This window comes from Leucopleurus acutus (assembly GCF_964270905.1).
Source record: "Leucopleurus acutus genome assembly, chromosome: 15".
NCBI lineage: Eukaryota > Metazoa > Chordata > Mammalia > Artiodactyla > Delphinidae > Leucopleurus > Leucopleurus acutus.
Genome location: NC_139157.1, coordinates 47,995,003 through 48,017,224, shown reverse-complemented (window position 1 = coordinate 48,017,224; position 22,222 = coordinate 47,995,003). Strand labels below are relative to the sequence as shown.

General features: G+C 36.9%; 1 protein-coding gene across 3 annotated transcripts in view; it reads right to left on the bottom strand.

The window, feature by feature from the left end:
- Window positions 1–22,222, bottom strand: part of REV3L (REV3 like, DNA directed polymerase zeta catalytic subunit) — a 187,051-nt gene that overhangs the window by 53,202 nt on the left and 111,627 nt on the right. For all 3 annotated transcript variants that reach the window (XM_082856064.1, XM_082856065.1, XM_082856066.1), the window contains 5 exons: window positions 20,984–21,897; window positions 19,094–19,173; window positions 17,641–17,766; window positions 4,968–5,160; window positions 3,701–3,812 (listed from right to left, as the gene is read on the bottom strand). In XM_082856064.1, the coding sequence (XP_082712190.1) occupies window positions 3,701–3,812; window positions 4,968–5,160; window positions 17,641–17,766; window positions 19,094–19,173; window positions 20,984–21,897 (1,425 nt within the window). The remainder of the gene's footprint in view (window positions 1–3,700; window positions 3,813–4,967; window positions 5,161–17,640; window positions 17,767–19,093; window positions 19,174–20,983; window positions 21,898–22,222) is intronic.

Sequence of the window (22,222 nt, the reverse complement as noted above, 5' to 3'; positions counted from 1 at the left end):
AAGTGACTCTAAGGATCGTCAGGGAAAGGAGATTTGAAGGATTCCCATACACACATGAAAGAACCCATGCAGCTGACTGCATTAATACTAAGAATATTTAGAAAAGGCATTACAATTTGGTCACAGTTAACCTTGGTCTTAAGAGAAGACTTTGGAAGATTGCTGGAGTACCTATCACATACATTTCTAAACATGGGTACAACATGAAGAAGATGCCAGATGATTACAGAGCCCTTCTGTTGACTCTTAAATAGTTCTTCAACCTTCTTCAACTGAATTTTTTTGATTCATGAAACATCTACTTATTATAAGAATTATTATTCCAATCAGCTACTTGCTCTGTTGTGGTAACTGACTAATAGAGTGGTTAAGTACACTTATTTTCTGATAATGTTTTGAAAGTATTTTTTTCTCAATTAACAAGTACCTATTTTATAAACTACTACTGCTCAGAGATTACCAGTGAAAAAACAGAAAGCTACCCTTAATGCTTCTCTCAATGGATTTATTAATATTTTGTTCTTTTAGAAAAACTGCCATTTCAGTATTTTTCAGATCTATTATATTTATTTTTTGACCTAGAGGCTGTTTTGTTTTACAAGACTCTCAAAGCTCATAAAACATCTTTTTCAAGTTCAAAGTCCCAAGGATTCTATATTTCTTCTGTGAAAACATTCAGTAACAATAACAAAATCTTGGTGACTTGTTCTGCAATTTTTGTAAATTTTATTCACTCTACCAGGTTTCTAAAAGTTATAGAAAGAACAAGGTTGGGTAGATAGGATTAGTAGTGAAGAACAAAACTGTGCTTCTGATGAAGCATCAGAAAAAGCAGCAAATAAGAAAATAATTTTATTTGCTTAGGCAGAAAAAAGCTGCTTTACAATTAATATTTTAGATAACCCAATAACATCTGTACAGATGAGAGGTGAGGGGGCTCTAACTAGTGGAGTGGCCATGGGGAGGGGGAGGGGAGAAGGAATGATCTTGAAAGATAATTCTGAGGTTAAATGGATAGGATGTAATGCATGGATTAGAGAAGAAAAAAAGGTAGGACTCAAAACTTAAATTATTTAAGTTAGGGAGTCCGGGGAAATGTGAAATTAATAGTTCAAGGAAATACAGAAAGAGAAAAATGTTTGTGACAAGAAGATAACGAATTTGGTTTTACTTGTGTAATATCGCTTTGCATTATTTTATGTGTTTTGCCACCTGAGCAGGTAAATATTAAGAACAGAAAAATAAAGACAATAAAACTCTTTGAGAATATGCATCTATATCTTATTCAATCTTATATTCAGCACTTAAGAACTGTACCTTACACATAGAGTTAATATTTAAGTACTGACCAGGCTAAGAGTTTTATGTGCTTTATCTCACTTAATTCTCGTATCTATTACCCCTTTTACAGATGAGGAAACCAAAGTTTAGAGAGATAAGTAACTTGCTCAAAACAAAAAGACAGCTGGCTGACTCCCAAGCCTACGCTCTTAGCAAAACCTGTGTAGAGTAGGTGCTCAACAAATGAGGTATAAGAAGGAAATAATCTTTTAGGGAGCTGTTTGGACTAATATATAAAGGACATTACAGAATTGAAATGTTGATATTTAAGCATTTTTCTCTTTTTCTAATAGCCATATCATCTTTTGAATAAGAACCAGAAGTTAGTTTTATTTTGTTTACTGCATTTTTCTTAACAACCAGTATAATTCATGTTATGGACATTTAAGAAAGTTACTACACTTGCAAATGATTGATAAGATTCTCAATGTTCACAGGTAATCCTATTGCTGGGAATAAACCTAACAAGGAGAAGACAAGCATACAAAGCCCAGGGACATTACTGGATATGTGCTGGCCCATAAAATGGTATCTGCCTAAAACTCTTACATGTTCCTTTTGCTAAGCTGCTTGCAGTGGGGGTACTAAAAGTACCTGACATGTTGATATCTCTATGAGAAGATAAAAGATAGGACTGACAGTGGCAAGACTCAAATGGATGGGAATCCATCCAGTCACCAGTGCAAATAAACAGTAAAAATACATTCCTCTTTTTTCCTCCCTAGAGTGGTGGGTAGCAGCATATCATTTTTTTTATGCTTTGACATTTAATCTAATTTTGTTTCACTGAAAACGTTTTCTGGTTTTCTGATTTTCAAAATGGTTTATGTTAACCCATCTGGGATGCAATCAGATGTTGAATCAGTAAAACATCACCTTGACCTTTTTTTTTTTTTTTTTTTTTTTTGCAGTACGCGGGCCTCTCACTGTTGTGGCCTCTCCCGTTGCGGAGCACAGGCTCCGGATGCGCAGGCTCAGCGGCCATGGCTCATGGGCCCAGCCGCTCCGCGGCATGTGGGATCTTCCCGGACCGGGGCATGAACCCGTGTCCCCTGCATCGGCAGGTGGACTCTCAACCACTGCACCACCAGAGAAGCCCCACCTTGATCTTTAATGCAGGATATCGTCTCAGTTTTATAGGAAAAAGTTCGACTACAAAAGCAGAACAGAAAGGCTTGAGTGTAACAACACGCTCAAGGACAGCTTTTATCCATACATCAGGATCCAGAGTATTTTCCAGCCTGCTTTAGGCATTTAAAAACCTAAATCTAGCAATGGGCAATGGCTACTAAGAGTTATACTCTTGAGAAAATGCAAAAGAGATCCACTTAATTGTTTAATTTTTAAATTAAAATTTTTTTGGTTAAAAACTCTTTCATAAATTTTAACAAGATTCTACTATCAAGCATCAAAGCCAACTATCAAATGGTCAAAAGAGATTTTCAAGAAACTATGTGCACAAAAGAGTATGTACCAGATAGTCCTAAATTTATGAACAAATTACATTCCAAAGTTTTTTGGAAATACTGATTTGTTTAAAACTCAGAAAAAATTTTCTTAAAAAAAAAAAAAAAGAAAAAGAAAAGAGGTACTGAAATGGTGGCTGGCTCCCAAGGTAGAAGACTATTTAATGAATAATACAATTTAACTTTAGTACAGTTACCCATTATTTCATCACCATAGAAAAATGCTAAAATCCAACTGGGAAAGCTAGAGGCTAAGCTAATATTTCTCTTTCACTGGCCCCAAATCCTGAGAGTAGAATACTCCTTTTCTTATTCCTAATCTGCTGGAAATGGTGATGGTGGTTGGAGATGAGGGCAAAATCCTTTCCGGGCTACCTTTTCTTTCAAGGGCCATAGGAAGGGATTCGCTTCCTATTTTTTTAAATTTTTTAATAATGTTTTTTCTTTTTTATTTATTTATTTGTGGCTGAGTTGGGTCTTTGTTGCTGCACGTGGGCTTCCTCTAGTTGCGGCGAGTGGAGGCTACTCTTCGTCGCAGTGCATGGGCTTCTCCTTGCGGTGGCTTCTCGTTGCGGAGCACAGGATCTAAGTGTGTGGGCGGCTTCAGTAGTTGTGGCACATGGGCTTTAGTAGTTGTGGCTCGCAGGTTCTAGAGCGCAGGCTCAGTAGTTGTGGCGCACAGGCTTAGTTGCTGCTCCACGGCATCATGTGGGATCTTCCCAGACCAGGGTTTGAACCTGTGTCCCCTGCACTGGCAGGCGGATTCCTAACCACCACACCATCAGGGAAGCCCATCACTTCCTATTTTTAACTTTCACCTATATTAATCAAAAGTAGCACAAAAGGACTCTGAACAAAAACTGGAAAAAAAATCAGAAAATACAAAACAATACCTCTTTATTATATGTGCAATTTCTTGAAAAAGTGCCTTCTCATCAGCAGCATAGGTAACTTCTAGTCCTGTAATCCCAGATCTAATAAGCAATGGGGTCTGATATCTGATATCTAAGAATAAACAAAATATTTATTACATATAATTGTTTAAGTAATATTATCCCTTACTTTTGAGTAAGACTATGCACCTAAAATACTTTAAAATGAGACAGCATTCCCCAAAGTAAATATGTAATTAGCTCAGTTTCTTGAAAATTTTCTTAAAGGTTTTCTAGTACATGTAACTGAAAATTCAAATTTCATATTTTCAATTATTTTCCTGAAAAGTCTACATTCACAAAATTCCCCAGATAACATGTCACCCAAAAAGAAATATTATTACTTTGTTTCTTCCTACAGGAAGAGGCTTGCTTAGTGGAGAATATTTTACTCAGTGGTATGCTGGAGAATGCTTATAAGCACCTCTCCAGGAAAAAAAAAAAAAAGCCCTGATTTGTACTTCTTGTCTATATCCAAGATGTGAAAACTTCCCACCATGGCTAATTTGAAACTACTAATGTGACATCAACTAGTTCAAAAAATTCATGAAAATTTAGCAATTGGCTTGTGAACTGGTACAAGCCAGCTCAAGCACATCACTGATTAAACTGCAAATTCCTGTACAGTTTTGTTATATGTTAAGACTTCCTCCTCAATTGACTGAATTCACATATTACTATTTAAAATTGCAGAGGAACACCTGGTATTTTATAAACTGCCTTACATGGTATCCTATATGAAGAACCTCTGAACCAAAAGTGTATGTATTTAGGAAGAGACATCAACAAAATTAGAATATATCTTAAGTCTTTTATAAACCATTAACTTACAGTAGTAACTTAACTCCTTAAAGTAAAGAGAAACTCTATTAGCAGCAAAATACCAGCATGCATATATAAGGAAGACTGTCCACCCAACCTACACAATTATTTGACTTCAGTATTAACAATCAGTATTTTATATAATAATATTTAGATCAAATTAGATATGCTAATTGGAAATTTTATTAAGCTCTTTATATTGTATTGTTTCTGACTTCTAACAATAATTCAAGAATAATGAATTTAGGACAAAGCTATAGACAACATTTCCTACTCCCACCTCAGCAAACATTTTACAGAGGAGTTCCTTATGCTTGCTTGGTTTAGATCTTGAGCAAAGAAACTGTGCCATTAAAAGGTTCATCCTAATGTAGGTAGGTATAAAATTAATAAAAATGAACAATACCTTGACTAGAGACTGTCTTGTCTTTATCAATCACTATTACACCTGTGAGTTCTGTTTTGTCTGTATCCAGCAGTGGAGTGTCAGATGAGATGCAGTAGAACAGAGCACAGATTGGGTCAAATTCAGGATCTGGTTCTAAGTCTCGTCTAGTTCGAGCATGTAATTCCACACTGATTAGAGTAAGATTTTGTATCTATAAAAGGAAATAAAAATCACACTTTTAAACATTTTTTTGACATGCCGAAAGAAGTATGTTTCACTAAGACTCTAAGGAAATACACGTGTAAAATTACAGAAAAAAATGGTTATAAAGGACACATTCACAATTTAACACTCCACAAATTAAAACTAGATTTTTACTTCTAAGATTAGCTTAAATCAATTCACGTTTTTCTTTTAGAAAATCTGCTTATGCTGTAATTTCTTAATGACAACACACACTTAAAACTATCTGTCTAGAGTACATGCAGTGCCTCTGAATTTTCGCAATTTCTATTTGAGAAAGAGAATGACTAGTCCAGGTGGTCGTACATTCAAACCAAAGTCTGTTGATTTTACCTTTTACTTTCTACCCAGTTAATTATAGTTTTACCTGTATTTTAAACGGAAAAGACAGGTATTTTTTAGTTTGAAACTCCTACCTATTAATCCTCTGAGGGCTACTTAAATTTAGAGTTTTGTACCTACTAGGCAGATTTTTCATTACAGTTTTTCCTGAAAAAAAAAAATCATAAGAATTGTATGGTGTCAACTACACAATAGCCAGCTTTTTGCCTATGCACATTTTCTCTTTGACATATAATGCAAAAAATGTAATATTTTGCTTTTTACACTTATTTTCCTATGCTAATAAAAACTCTTCTTAACTGTAATCCTCTGTTATCTTTCTAAGACAGAATAAGAATAAACTCTGGGTAAGAAAAACAAGATATATATTGGATGATTAATGATTACAGCTAGAATTATAGCCATCATTGTACCAGTAATACACATATACCTGGCAATGAAAAATTAGTAGACTACTGGTAATTACTCAGATCATATAAATTTAATAAAGGATTTATATTTTGTATTTATCTTGCATGCCATCTGTTGAAGAAATGTAAATGCAAGGCTCTCCTTAGTGATGGGAGTAGAATTTGGTAGATAACTTTGGAGGACAACTTAGAAATATCTACCAAAATTTTAAAAGGACAGAACAAATTAGGGGTTACCAGTGGGAAGAGAGAAGGGGAGACGGTCAAGATACAGACAGGGGATTAAGAGATAAAAAACACTATGTATAAAATAAATAAGCAACAAGGGTATTTTGTACAGTACAGGGAAATACAGCCATTATTTTATAATAACTTTTTTTGTTGTTTTTTTTTTTTTTGCGGTACGCGGGCCTCTCACTGTTGTGGCCTCTCCCGTTGTGGAGCACAGGCTCCAGGCGCGCAGGCTCAGCAGCCATGGCTCACGGGCCCAGCTGCTCCACAGCATGTGAGATCTTCCCGGACCGGGGCACGAACCCGTGTTCCCTGCATCCCCAGGCGGACTCTCAACCATTGCGCCACCAGGGAAGCCCTCAACTTCACTTTTATTTTGCAAAAATAGATTAAGATCCTGAACATTTCAGCTGCAAAATTATGGCATAACCTTATCTGTAAGAGGAGTTTGCATTCTACATAACTTTCCCATAGGTTTTGGGTATTTTCTTCACTTGGGTTTCATCAGAAGTTCATTACTTTTTCCTTTGCTCTTGAAATTTAGGTGTTGGATTATGTCTTATGTCCATTACATTAGAACTGATGAAGCATTAGTGTTATCTGCAGAGGCAAGTAAAAGATTAAGACAATCGTAGAGATACTGTTGTTTAAAAAGCATTGCTGGGCTTCCCTCATGGCACAGTGGTTGAGAGTCCGCCTGGCGATGCAGGGGACATAGGTTTGTGCCCCGGTCCGGGAAGATCACACGTGCCACGGAGTGGCTGGGCCCGCAAAAAAAAAAAAAAAAAAATTGAATCACTATGTTGTACACCTGAAACTAATATAATGTTGTAAATCAACTATATTTCAATTAGAAAAAAAGACATATCCTTTGATCTAGCATTTATACTCTTGAGAATAAGCCTGTAGATATATTCATATATGTAGCCAAAATATATGCACAAAGATGTTCACTAAAGATGATAATATTTTCAGTTTTTTATAAGTTAAAAAGACTAAAAACCTAAATGTCTATCAGTTGGGAACTGGTTACATAAATTATGTGGCTTCCATAAAAACTACAGAATGGAAAACTCTGTAGCCTTTAAAATTTTCAAAAGAATGAGCCAGATCTACGTGTCCTAAAATGGAAAGACCACCATAATACACGGATAAATGGAACGAGTGTAGTATGCTTCCATGTATGTTAAAAATGTTAAGTACATGCATAGAAAATGTCTGCAAAGAGACAAAAAATATAAAACTGTTTATTGCTTTTGGGGAAGTGGACTGCTTAGTCAGGTGGGAGAGAAGCTTACTTTTCAATGGAAATCTTTTTGTCTTTTTTTTTTTTAACATCTTTATTGTAGTATAATTGCTTTACAATGGTGTGTTAGTTTCTGCTTTATAACAAAGTGAATCAGCTATACATATACATATATCCCCATATCTCCTCCCTCTTGTGTCTCCATCCCATCCTCCCTATCCCACCCCTCTAGGTGGTCACAAAGCACCAAGCTGATCTCCCTGTGCTATGCAACTGCTTCCCACTAGCTATCTATTTTACATTTGGTAGTGTATATATGTCCATGCCACTCTCTCACTTCGTCCCAGCTTACCCTTCCCCCTCCCCATGTCCTCAAGTCCATTCTCTATGTCTGCGTCTTTATTCCTGTCCTGCCTCTAGGTTCTTCAGAACAATTTTTTCCTTTTTAGATTCCATATATATGTGTTAGCATACGGTATTTGTTTTTCTCTTTCTGACTTACTTCACTCTGTATGACAGACTCTAGGGTCCATCCACCTCACTACAAATAACTCAATTTTGTTTCTTTATATGGCTGAGTAATATTCCATTGTATATATGTGCCACATCTTCTTTATCCATTCATCTGTTGATAGACACTTACGTTGCTTCCTTGTCCTGGCTATTGTAAATAGAGCTGCAATGAACATTGTGGTAATCTTTTTGTCATGATGTTAAATTTTTTACCATGTACATGTATGTAATAGTGCATGCATTCATTAGTAACTTTGTTATTAAGTACTTTTTAAAATATAAGAACATTAATTATGCATGTATAAGGCATATGGAACAATAAAACAAATTTCCAAAAATCCACCACTTTCCTTAAGAAATATATATTGCTGTTTCTATTTTTTTAAAAAACAAGTAATATTAAAAAAAAATCAAACCAAGTAAAATGGGGAGCTAATGAAAAGAACTTTTACTTTTAAATATATACTCTTCAGGATTTATTCTTTTAAACGATAAGCATGTACAAAAATGTGAAATGGAAAAACCTCTCTCCAAACCCAAACAAAACAAAACAAAAAAACCCACTTTAATTAGGAAACAGTGAACACGTGGAAAGACTATGGAGAAGACTGAAGACAATTTCAGGTCAAAAAGAGTCTTGGAGGTTGACTTATTCATATACCAGGCCAAATTGCACACTCAAATTTTGCCTTTTTATTCCTCGACATAAAATGCATTAGTGTTCTTAGGGGCATTTTTTTCTAAGCTAACATATGGAATGAAGAGATGGAGAGAGAGATGTACTAAGTGTTATCAGTAAAGACATGGGTAAGAAAGGGACAAGGGGGGCAGAGTCAAGATGGCATAATAGGAGAACGTGGATTTACATCTCCTCAAAACTAGGGCACCTACCAGACACCAGTGGGGGACTATAGACACCTAGGGGATGGGAGGAACCCCCACCGACTGGGTAGGACGTGGGGCATGGGGGGAGTGAAGGGGGAGGAGAACTGGAGGTGGCCCAGGACTGCTGCCCCTGAGGGGCGGCTGGGGAGGGGAAGGGATCCCACGACCGAAGGGGGAAATTGGGGGACCACTGGAAGGGCAGAGGATCAAAAGGGAGCATGGCCAGGCGTCCCCTGCCCACATGGACCCCCAGGAACCTGATGCGATCCCAGGACTGATCCTCTGCCCACCTAGGTGCCCTCTAGCCGTGCGGGTCCAGAAGGAATGGGAGGGAGGAAAGGGGGAGCAAAAGTAAAGGCTGGACCTCTGGGATCGGCTGAGGGGTGGCTCGGGGAGGGCAGGAGTTCCTACACCCAGTGGGACCCACCCATGGTTAGGGGTCCAGCGGCGATGGGGGAGACTCTGGGGGAGATGGTGCGGGAGTGGTGCGAGGAAATGGAATGGATCAGGGCCAGCGCTTTCCCTGTCTACTTAGGCACCAGGGAGCCTGTTGGGCTCCCGGGCCTAATCCTGTGCCCTCCAAGCCTCCCTCCTGCAAAGCGGAGCCCAAGCCCCGCCCCTACACCCCCACCCAGGGCCCCACCTCTACACTCAGAGACCCACCACAATACCTGGGCCTAAACCTCACCCACACACCCTCACTCAGGGCCCTACCTCCAAACTCTGGAACTCCACACTCCAGAGGCCCTCCTTTCCACGTGCTGCCTCTCCCCCCTGAGAGGCCCTGCCCCACACTTGAACACACCCCCCCCCACCAACCACCTAGGTCCTGCCCCACCCTAAACCCTGCCTCTGCCTAAGTTACACCCCCCACCTAAACTCCACCCCCATAGCCAAGGCTTTTTTTTTTCTTTTCTTTTCTTTTTTCCTCTTTTAGATTGGGGTTCTCTTTTGCTTTGTTGATTCAATGTTGTTGATTCTTTAATAATTTGATTTTTCCTAATAAATCTTTTATTTTTCTAATTTTATTTTATTCTTTATACTTTGTTATCGTTCTCTCCTTTTGGCTTGTTCCCCCCACCCTTTCTTTTTTCTGTTGTGGTTTTATTTTACCTTGTTGCAGTTCTTTCAATTATAGTTTTATTTTTCCTAACGTATTTTCTATCTTTCTAATTTTATTTTTTTATTCTTTGATATTGTACTGCTCCTTTTTCTCTCGCTCTCTTTTTTTTTTTAACCGTGCCATGAAGCTTGCGAGATCTTGGTTCCCAGGCTGGAGGTTGGGCCCGAGTTCCTGTGGTGGGAACTCCCAGTCCAAACTGCTGGACTAACAGAGAACCTCAGACCCCAGGGAATATCAATCGGAGTGAGGCCTCCCGTAGGTCCTCATCTCAGCACCAAAACCCAACTCTATCTAACTGCCTGCAAACTCCACTGCTGGACGTCTCAGTTCAAACAACCAGTGAGACAGAAATACAGTACCACCCATCAAAAAAAAAAAAACCCTACAAAAAAATACATTACAGACGAAGGAGCAAGGTAAAACCCACAAGACCAAATAAATGAAGACGAAATAGGCAACCTACCTGAAAAAGAATTCAGAGTAATGATAGTAAAGATGATCCAAAATCTCAGAAACAGAATGGAGAAACTACAAGAAACATTTAAAAAGGACCTAGAAGAACTAAAGAGCAAACAAAGACTGATGAGCAACACAATTACTGAAATTAAAAATACTGTAAAAGGAATCAACAGCAGAATAACTGAGGCAGAAGAACAGATAAGTGACCTGAAAGATAAAATAGTGGAAATAACTACTGCAGAGCAGAATAAAGAAAAAACGATGAAAAGAATTGAGGACAATCTCAGAGACCTCTGGGACAACATTAAATGCACCAACATTCGAATTATAGGGGTCCCAGAAGAAGAGAAAAAGGAAGAGACTGAGAAAATATTTGAAGAGATTATAGTCGAAAACTTCCCTAACATGGGAAAGGAAATAGTCAGTCAAGTCCAGGAAGCACAGAGAGTCCCATACAGGATAAACCCAAAGAGAAACACGCCAAGACACATATTAATCAAACTCTCAAAAATTAAATACAAAGAAAACATATTAAAAGCAGCAAGAGAAAAGCAACAAATAACATACAAGGGAATCCCCATAAGGTTAACAGCTGATTTTTCAGCAGAAACACTGCAAGCCAGAAGGGAGTAGCAGGACATATTTAAAGTGATGAAAGGGAAAAACCTACAACCAAGGTTACTCTACCCAGCAAGGATCCCATTCAGATTCAATGGAGAAATTAAAACCTTTAAAGATAAAGCAAAAGTTAAGAGAATTCACCACCAAACCAGCTTTACAGCAAATGCTAAAGGAACTTCTCTGGGCAGGAAATACAAGACAAGGAAAAGACCTGCAAAAACAAACCCAAAACAATTAAGAAAATGGTAATAGGAACATAAATATCAATAATCACCTTAAATGTAAATGAATTAAATGCTACAACCAAAAGACACAGACTGTCTGACTGGATACAGAAACAAGACCCATACATATGCTGTCTACAAGAGACCCAATTCAGACCTAGGGACAAATACAGACTGACAGTGAGGGGACGGAAAAAGATATTCCATGCAAGTGGAAATCAAAAGAAAGCTGGAGTAGCAATTCTTATATCAGACAAAATAGACTTTAAAATAAAGACTACTACAAGAGACAAAGAAGGACACTATGTAATGATCAAGGGATCAATACAAGGAGAAGATATAACAATTGTAAATATTTATGCACCCAACATAGGAGCACCTCAGTACACACGGCAATGCTAACAGCCATAAAAGGGGAAATCGACACTAACACCGAAATAGTAGGGGACTTTAACACCCCACTTTCACCAACGGACAGATCATCCAAAATGAAAATGAATAAGGAAACACAAGTTTTAAATGACACATTAAGATGGACTTAACTGATACTTATAGGACATTCCAACCAAAAACAACAGAATACACTTTCTTATCAAGTGCTCATGGAACATTCTCCAGGATAGACCATATCTTGGGTCACAAATCAAGTCTAGGTAAATTTAAGAAAACTGAAATTGTATCAAGTATCTTTTCTGACCACAACGCTATGAGACTAGATATCAGTTACAGGAAAGAAACTGTAAAAAAAATACAAACACATGGAGGCTAAACAATACACTACTAATTAACCAAGCGATCACTGAAGAAATCAAAAAACACCTAGAAACAAATGACAATGAAAGCACAACAAACCAAAACCTATGGGATGAAGTAAAAGCAGTTCTAAGAGGGAAGTTTATAGCATACAATGCTACCTCAAGAAACAAGAAAAATCTCAAATAAACAACCTAAACTTACACCTAGAGGAATCAGGGAAAGAAGAACAAAAAAAACCCCAAAGTTAGCAGAAGGAAAGAAATCATAAAGATCAGCTCAGAAATAAGAAATAAATGAAAAAGAAATGAAGGAAACAACAGCAAAGATCAATAAAACTAAAAGCTGGTTCTTTGAGAAGATAAACAAAGTTGATAAACCATTAGCCAGACTCATCCAGAAAAAAAGGGAGAAGACTCAGATCAATAGAATTAGAAATGAAAAAGGAGAGGTAACAAATTACACTGCAGAAGTACAAAGGATCATGAGAGACTTCTACAAGAAACTATAGGCCAATAAAATGGACAACCTGGAAGAAATGGACAAATTCGTAGAAAAGCACAACCTTCCAAGACTGAACCGGGAAGAAATAGAAAATATTAACAAATGACAAGCACTGAAATTGAAACTGTGATTAAAAATCTTCCAACAATCAAAAGCCCAGGACCAGATACCTTCACAGGCAAATTCTCTCAAACATTTAGAGAAGAGCTAACACCCATCCTTCTCAAACCCTTCCAAAATATAGCAGAGGGAGGGACATTCCCAGGCTCATTCTACGAGGCCACCATCAACCTGATACCAAAACTAGACAAAGATGTCACAGAAAAAGAAAACTACAGGCCAACAATATCTCTGATGAACAAAGATGCAAAAATCCTCAACAAAATACTAGCAAACAGAATCCAACAGCACATTAAAAGGATCATACACCATGATCAATGGGGTTTATCCCAGGAATGAAGGATTCTTTAATATATGCAAATCAATCAATGTGATACACCATATTAACAAACTGAAGGAGAAAAACCATATGGCCATCTCAATCAATGCAGAAAAAGCTTTTGACAAAATTCAACACCCGTTTATGATAAAAACTCTCCAGAAAGTAGGCATAGAGGGAACCTAATGCAACATAATAAAGACCATATATGACAAACCCACAGCCAACATCGTTCTCAATGGTGAAAAACTGAAACCATTTCCTCTAAGATCAGGAACAAGGCAAGGTTGCTCACTCTCATGACTATTATTCAACATAGTTTTGGAAGTTGTAGCCAGGGCAATCAGAGAAGAAAAAGAAATAAAAGGAATACAAATTGGAAAAGAAGAAGTAAAACTGTCACTGTTTGCAGATGACATGATACTACACATAGAGAATCCTAAAGATGCTACCAGAAAACTACTAAAGCTAATCAATGAATTTGGTAGAATAGCGGGATACAAAATTAATGCACAGAAATCTCTTTCATTCCTATACACTAATGATGAAAAATCTGAAAGAGAAATTAAGGAAACACTCCCATTTACCATTGCAACAAAAAGAAAAAAATACCTAGGAATAAACTTACCTAAGGAGACAAAAGACCTGTATGCAGAAAACTATAAGACAATGATGAGAGAAATTAAAGATGATACAAACAGATGGAGAGATATACTGTGTTCCTGGATTGGAAGAATCAACATTGTGAAAATGACTCTACTACCCAAAGCAATCTACAGATTCAGTGCAATCCCTATCAAACTACCACTGGCATTTTTCACAGAACTAGAACAAAAACTTGCACAATTTGTATGGAAACACAAAAGACCCCAAATAGCCAAAGCAATCTTGAGAAAGAAAAACGGACCTGGAGGAATCAGGCTCCTGGACTTCAGACTATACTACAAAGCTACAGTAATCAAGACAGTATGGTACTGGCACAAAAACAGAAATATAAATCAATGAAACAGGATAGCAAGCCCAGAGATAAACCCACACACATATGATCACCTTATCTTTGATAAAGGAGGCAAGAGTATACAATGGAGAAAAGACATCCTCTTCAATAAGTGCTGCTGGGAAAACTGGACAGCTACATGTAAAAGAATGAAATTAGAACACTTCCTAACACTATACACAAAAATAAACTCAAAATGGATTAAAGACCTAAATGTAAGGCCAGATACTATAAAACTCTTAGAGGATACTATAAAACTCTTAGAGGAAAACAGGCAGAACACTCTATGACATAAATCACAGCAAGATCCTTTTTTTTTTTTTTTTTTTGGCTGTACGCGGGCCTCTTACTGTTGTGGCCTCTCCCATTGCGGAGCACAGGCTCCAGACGCGCAGGCTCAGCGGCCATGGCTCACGGGCCCAGCCGCTCCGTGGCATGTGGGATCTTCCCAGACTGGGGCATGAACCCATGTCCCCTGCATCGGCAGGCGGACTCACAACTACTGCGCCACCAGGGAAGCCCGCAAGATCCTTTTTGACCCACCTCCTAGAGAAATGGAAATAAAAATAAACAAATGGGACCTAATGAAACTAAAAGCTTTTGCATAGCAAAGGAAACCATAAAAAAGACAACCCTCAGAATGGGAGAAAATATTTGCAAACGAAGCAACTGACAAAGGATTAATCTCCAAAGCATACAAGCAGCTTATGTAGCTCAATATCAAAGAAACAAACAACCCAATCCAAAAATGGGCAGAAGACCTAAATAGACATTTCTCCAAAGAAGATATACAGATTGCCAACAAACACATGAAAAGATGCTCAATATCACTAATCATTAGAGAAATGCAAATCAAAACTACAGTGAGGTATCACCACACACAGGTCAGAATGGTCATCATCAAAAATTCTACAAACAATAAATGCTGGACAGGGTGTGGAGAAAAGGGAACCCTCTTGCACTGTTGGTGGGAATGTAAATTGATACAGCCACTATGGAGAACAGTATGGAGGTTCCTGAAAAAACTAAAAATAGGGCTTCCCTGGTGGTACAGTGGTTGAGGGTCCACCTGCCGATGCAGGGGACATGGGTTTGTGCCCCAGTCCGGGAAGATCCCACATGCTGCGGAGTGGCTGGGCCCGTGAGCCATGGCCGCTGAGCCTGCACGTCCGGAGCCTGTGCTCCGCAACGGGAGAGGCCACAACAGTGAGAGGCCTGTGTACCGCAAAAAAAAACAACTAAAAGAAAACCTAAAAATAGAACTACCATATGACCCAGCAATCCCACTACTGGGCATATACCCTGAGAAAACCATAATTCAAAAAGAGTCATGTACCACAATGTTCACTGCAGCACTATTTACAACAGCCAGGACATGGAAGCAACCTAAGTGTCCACTGACAGATGAATGGATAAAGAAGATGTGGCACATATATACAATGGAGTATTACTCAGCCATAAAAAGAAACAAAACTGAGTTATTTGTAATGAGGTAGATGGACCCAGAGTCTGTCACACAGAGTGAAGTAAGTCAGAAAGAGAAAAACAAATACCGTATGCTAACACATATATATGGAATTTAAAAAAAAAATGGTTCTGAAGAACCTAGGGGCAGGACAAGAATCAAGACACGGATGTAGAGAATGGACTTCAGGACACAAGGAGGGGGAAGTAAGCTGGGGCAAAGTGAGAGAGTAACTAAGACATCTAGACACTATGAAATGTAAAAGATAGCTAGTGGGAAGCAGTTGCATAGCACAGGGAGATTAGCTCTGCTTTGCAACCATCTAGAGGGGTGGGATAAAGAGAGTGGGAGGGAAACGCAAGAGGGAGCGGATATGGGGATATACATATGCATATAGCTGATTCACTTTTTTATACAACAGAAACTAACACAACATTGTAAAGCAATTATACTCCAATAAAGACGTTGGAAAAAAAAAAGAAAGGGCAACAATTGCAAATTTTCTCTTCTGAATTGAGTATTTATATGCAGAAGAGAGAGAGAGATTAGCCCAGGGTAATGGGAAACAGGAAAAAATGCTGTGAGCACAATTTTGTAGAAAACGGAATAGAGTATAGTAGATATTTTTTTGGTTCAATCCCTATTTGACCACCAGGTGGCTATTTGGAGTGTGCCTTGAGATGAAGGAAGCATGTGGTGGGAAGCTATGAGCAACCTGCTGGACCCCCGAAGTGATTTTAACTTCAAGAAGGCCCAGGATTCTGAAACAGGTTTACGTAGAATAAAATAACAGTACTGGAAGAAAAATATTTTTTTCAAATAATAACAGAAAAATCAAATGTAACAAGTCTTTTTGTTAAGGTGTATCAAATTTGCTTTAATAAATATTTTTTAACAAAGCATTTTAAATTTCGAATTTTGGGTGTGTACTTGATAAGATAAATATTCCTGAGTTTGTTACTTAATTTATCTGGGCTTCAGGGGAGAGTACAAGGCCAAGTATAAAACAGGAACTAAATGAATGCTGTTGAATGAAAAAATGTACAAATAAACAATTAGGGAGTTAGACTATGTTCCAATCTAATTCTCAAAAGTACAATTCTTAGTTCAAATTTAGGGTAAAAATGAGGACAATATTTAAAGTTTCCTCTTAGTCTATTCATCCAATTCTTAGAAGACAGAACTGACTTGAGACCAAAAAACCAACAAAAGAATCAAATTCTCTGCTACAAGGGCAAAAACATAAAACGACTGTATAAACCAGCACTGACCAAAAGAAATATCATGAAAGTCACATACATAATTTAAAATTTTCTAGTTGTCACATTAAAAAATGGTAAAAATAGGTTAAATTCATTTAAAAATATTTTCATTTAATCCAATACATCAAAAACTACCCTTTCAACATGTAATCAATATAAAAAATTACTGATAAGGTACTTTATATTCTATTTTCCTATTAAGTCTTTGAAAGCAGTATGCATTTTACATTTATAGCACATCTCAATGAGGTTGCAAAATTTTTAATGGAAACAAATTAGTTAAAATTAAACGAAATTTAAAATTCCATTCCTAGATGTATAAGCCAAATTTAAAATTCTCAATAGCCACATAGCTAGTGGCTACCATACTGACAGGACAGGTATAAACAACTAAAATATATTCTAATTTTCACCTCATTGCCAGTCACATATGTTACTGTTGTGTTTTCTTTAATACACATAAATTTACAGTGAACCATTCATACATATTCTCCAGTGAGAATGTACATTTTTACAAGATAGCTTCCGAGTCTTTGCATACAGTCTGTGCTGTGAAGGTAACTGGGTTATAAAGATTATGTGAACAAATGTAGCAAGCACTAATCCACTGAGCCAACCAAATAGAAAACACAAGTAGACATCACATTTGGGATGGGATATAATATAATCCCAGAGTAACATACAGAGTTTCCAATAGCTAAAAAACCTTTTCTAATTTTAGCTTCTTTTAAAATTTCAGGTATAAGCTTTGTGAAAATTGTGAAACCACAAAGCAGTCTCAGTAACTGATGACTAGTTTTAAAGTTTCTCTGTTTTATATAAATATATAAAATAGAAAGGATAATAAGAACAAAATAAAGATTAACAGGTATAGAATTCAATGTATTCCTCTGTCAGTAAAAAGTTTCTATACTTGTACCATAGAATAAAACGTAAGAGTTAAAGTGCGTGTGTCCTTACTGTTACCGTTTTACCTCATGTAAAGCTTTTGCCTCCTGTAAGTTTTGTATGCTGACTTTGAAACCATAAGTATTGTTTAAAGATGGTCCATCAATCTGGGAAGTGTCTTTCTTTGGAGTATTTACTGCTGCACATTGATTCTATTAAAAAAAACACAGAGCCAGAAAAAGATAAATGAGCAATTATTTCCTTTCTTTTTGATTACTTATTTCTGCTTAGACAACATACTTTATGTACTTAGTAATACACGATAAACTAGCATCATCTCTTTAGATCCAAGAAGAAACTTAAGTATTTTATTAGCATTTTTTTTCAGGCTAGTAATTCAAGATACTAGAACTGTATATATGTAGAAATATCTGATATAATCTGTAAGCCAACCATAAATTGATTTCTGAGTTTACAAACCCAAAATATTGAAAATAATAGTGTTGTAGAGAGTTGACATTTTACCACAAGGACATTTATCTTGACCTTTCTTGGAAGTATGACAAGCAAGCAAGCAAGCAAGCAATGTATTTGCAACTAGTTTGGCTAAAGTTTAAAGAAGATTTGAAATTGTGGGTTTTTATTTTACCCTAATACAACATGTATCTGAAAGATAAACTAAAGCATAAATAATTTTCAAGGGGTTAGAAAGAATAGAATCTATTTTTTAAAAAAATATTTTTTTCTGATTTCCACATCCATTAACGATTTTCCCCAAAGTGCTGATTTATGTTCACAATACACTCGTACTTGTTTTTAATATATATAACTTGTAATTCAATAATACTGATTTAAAAATGAAAGTTTTAAAAAGCATTTGTAATCTCAAAATAAAAATACTAAAATATATTTTATGTAGTTAATGATATTTATGAGAAGTGACCAATACAGAAGTGATCACTATCATATATTTCTAAGGATACATGTCTAATGTATACTTTTTTCACATAACCATATATTTCTAGGTTAAGTATTAGCACAATTTTTAGTATTTGAATAAAGACAATTATGATTTTTCAGAGTTTCAGTAGTAAATAATGTTGCTTTCCTTTGCTACTTAGTAAAATGAACTGAAAAATCAATAATGTTATATTTGAGAAAAAAGTAATAAACCAAGAAAAAGGATATATTTTTGGTGGGATCAAAAATCACTTACTTGAGCTCTGCTGTCATTGGATTGTTCTGATTTTGCCAGTAATCAGTTAATGTATTTGTATCCTCATAATCCACATTTTGGCTATCATATTCACTTTCTCTGTAATATTTGTATTTACATATAAGAATCTTTTAGATCCCAACAACAAAAAAACTTTAAAAAAATTAGGCAATTTCTTGTTGTCTCAAAGATATGTAAATAAAATGATGCAAAAATATAATAAATTAAAAAATTGAGACACAAAGTTATCAATTATCTAACTGAAATCTAAGAATAAGAATGGATCTTATCCACTGATCTTTAAATATGTTTAGCATAGTTACCTTTGCTTGTGTTAAGAGTACTCTTCTAAAAGCATCAGTGTTACTTCCTTTCTTATGACTCAATTTCTGGGTTTTGGGTTCTGTAGAAAGAAATTTTATATTTAACATGCATATCAAAATTGCCTGCTTCTGTGGGGTTTTTTTGTTTGTTTTCTTGTTTTTCCAAACTCTTAGGTACCATTCATGAGTACTGTCCTATAAATTCCTCACAAAGACCTCATAATTTAAAAATGAAACTAATTCAAACCTGGGTTCCCCACACTAACTTTTAAAATTTGTATTAAATAATAACATTTAGATTTTAATTATTGATTTTTATACCTAAGTTATTATCCTAGGGAATCACTTAATCCGTTTATTCACTGATTTATCAAGTATTTATGATGAGGAGGAAAAGACAGTATCTACCCTTGTGGGGTCTAGAGAGGAAATCAGACATTCATCAAATATCAATACACACAGAAAAATAAAATTATAACTGGGTAAGTACAACAAAGGGGAATATAATTGGTAATTTTTAGCCAGGGAGATTAGGAAGGCTTTTTTGAGCTAAAATCATAAGAAAGAGTAGGAATTAACTAGGAACAGAGTGTGGATTTTCCCTGATTACTGAGCAAAAAAACCTAGAGACTGGTTAAGGGTGAATAAGAAAGCTAGGGTAGAAGCCCAGGTGAGAGACGAGGGCTTCGTAGTGGCAGAGACAGAGGTAGAGAGATCTGGGTAATTTAGGAAACAAAGAAGTGTGGAAACCACAGGATGGGCAGTGAGGCAATCAGGTGAGTATTATAAATAAATCCCTTGTTTCTGACCTGTGTAACTCAGTGACAGAGAAATGGTGGTACTATTCATTGAAATAAGGAAAAATGAAAGAGGACCAATGGTTTTCAATGTGCAGGCATGTATGTGTGTGCATAAAGTGTGCTATGTGGTTGGTGGTGAATGAATGCAGTGAGATCACAAATTAAGTTAAAAAAATACTGACCTTGTGGTGGCTTTGAGCATTCAAGTAGAAATGCCAAAGGCAGCTGGATATAGTGTTCTGGAGCTTAAAAGAGGGTTCTGAACTGGAAATTTAAATTTGTGTTATCTATAGTAATCCTGTGGGCAGGAATTAGGTCATACAGGGAAAGAACATAGAGAGAGAAAGCTTAAGGCTAAGCCTTAATAAACTCCAATATTCAGATAATAACTGAGAATGTGAGATAAGCTTCAAAGGAAAGCAAGCAGGAAGAAACAGAGGAGCAGGGGAAAAGCTAAGGGGAGAAGAAGCTCAAAGAAGGAAGGTGTGGTCAGCAAGACAATGGCTGCTTAGAGGGCATGTGATAGGAAGACTGAAAAACATCCATTAGCTTTAGCTACCTGAAGGTTATAAAGAATCTTTACAAGAGCCATACTGGCGGGATGATGGGGGCACAATCCAGTTTGGAGTGGGTTGAGAAATGAGTAGAAGGTAAAGAAATAGAGTTGTCAAATTGGAGAAATCTTTTAAGAAATTTGGCTTTAAAGGAGAGAAGCAGAGAAAAAAGACCAGAAGCCGGCAGCTGTAAGGTCAAGGCAGGTGTTTGGGTTTTTTTTCTATTTCAAAGGGTGGGAGAGATTTGGGTATATACCAAAGCCAATGGGAAAAATCAAGTTGAGAAGAAGGTAAGGTTTCTGAGAGGGCTCCTATATTTTACCGAGAAGGCAAGAAGACAGGATGGAAGTAGATTTAAGTATATTTCACAGCAGAAAAATTAAAAAGTTTCCAGGTGATGATGTCTTTCTAAGACATGATAAAATAACAATAATCTCTCATTAGCTGAGCTAAAATTTCATTTAAAAATATCTGATTTTCATTACATAGTCTATTGAAAAGCTTTATGGAGGCTTTCTGTTACTTGTAAAACTTACCTGTTGACAAAGGGCTAAGGCCAGTTGCCTCAGGAAGCCTTTCCACAAGTTTTCTCTGTATGATTGGTGTACTATGAAGGCAAAGTGATTCACATATCCCAGTTCTTGTCCTAACATTAATTGGGGATACCACTAGAGGTTCCTGAGGCTCACTGCAAGGGCTCTTCTGTATACCATCTTTTACAGGCTTTAAGAAGTTCTCAATAGTCAGAGAATGTAGGTCCTCTACTAGTGATGACGGTCTGTCACCTCCATTTAATGTTTTGGAATCTGGTGATGTTGCTTCTTGCCAAGGGGGAATCACTGGAGAATCAGGGGAGCTATAACCAACACAATAGTCATCATCATCATCCTCTTCTTTCTCAGCATCATCTGCAGAAGCAACTGGTGGCAGCGTCTGACTTTCACTTGCAGTTCGACTGCATTCTGTGGTTGGTGCTTGTAAAGCAATCTGAGAATTATCAACATCTTCCTTGGTATGTGCTGTAGTGGGGAGTACGTGTGCAGTTGTATCCATTTTTGGAGGCACTACAGGTTTGTCATCTGGATTAACTGAGGAGCTGAAGTTGTCATCAGATTTTACAACTCCAGTTAGCTCCTTTTTAGACAGTTTCTTGGAACGTTCATATTCTTCTTTGGCTTGAAGCCATACTTGAACCAGTTGTCGACTTGGGGCACATTTGCAAGGCATAATCACAATTTTTTTATCTTCAACCATTTTATGGCTATTACTTGACCCTTTATTGACAATTGGTTGGCCATTGTGAGGGGGTGACCCAGGTCTTGGATTTTGAGTCATTGCTGAGAATGCTGTTTTCCATAGACGAAGTCCTTCCAAGGAAAAGTCTCCTTCAAACTCAGCCAGATCATTTGGAAGCCGTGTTTCTACCATGAGAAGCCGTCCACCGATCTCCCTATAAACAATATATTTTAGAACAACTGTTTTGCCTCAAAGAGCAATTACCAAAATATTTAGCTCCTTAACCTAGATATTTTTAAAACTTCCTTTTGGAGTCTTAAAAATGCCACCTTTCTTCCCTTTCCACACCCTACCCATGCCCTCCAACACACACATTTTATGCAGGTACACTCTATCTTTAGTCTCAATATGCTTTTCCTCACAGGTATATGACTACTAAATTAACTTCCTTCGGAAGGTATCATCAATACCGGGGAAAGAAGGTATATGTTTTTGTCTGAAGTGTCCAATGAAGCCTTCTTTTCTTCAAGGAGATGGTA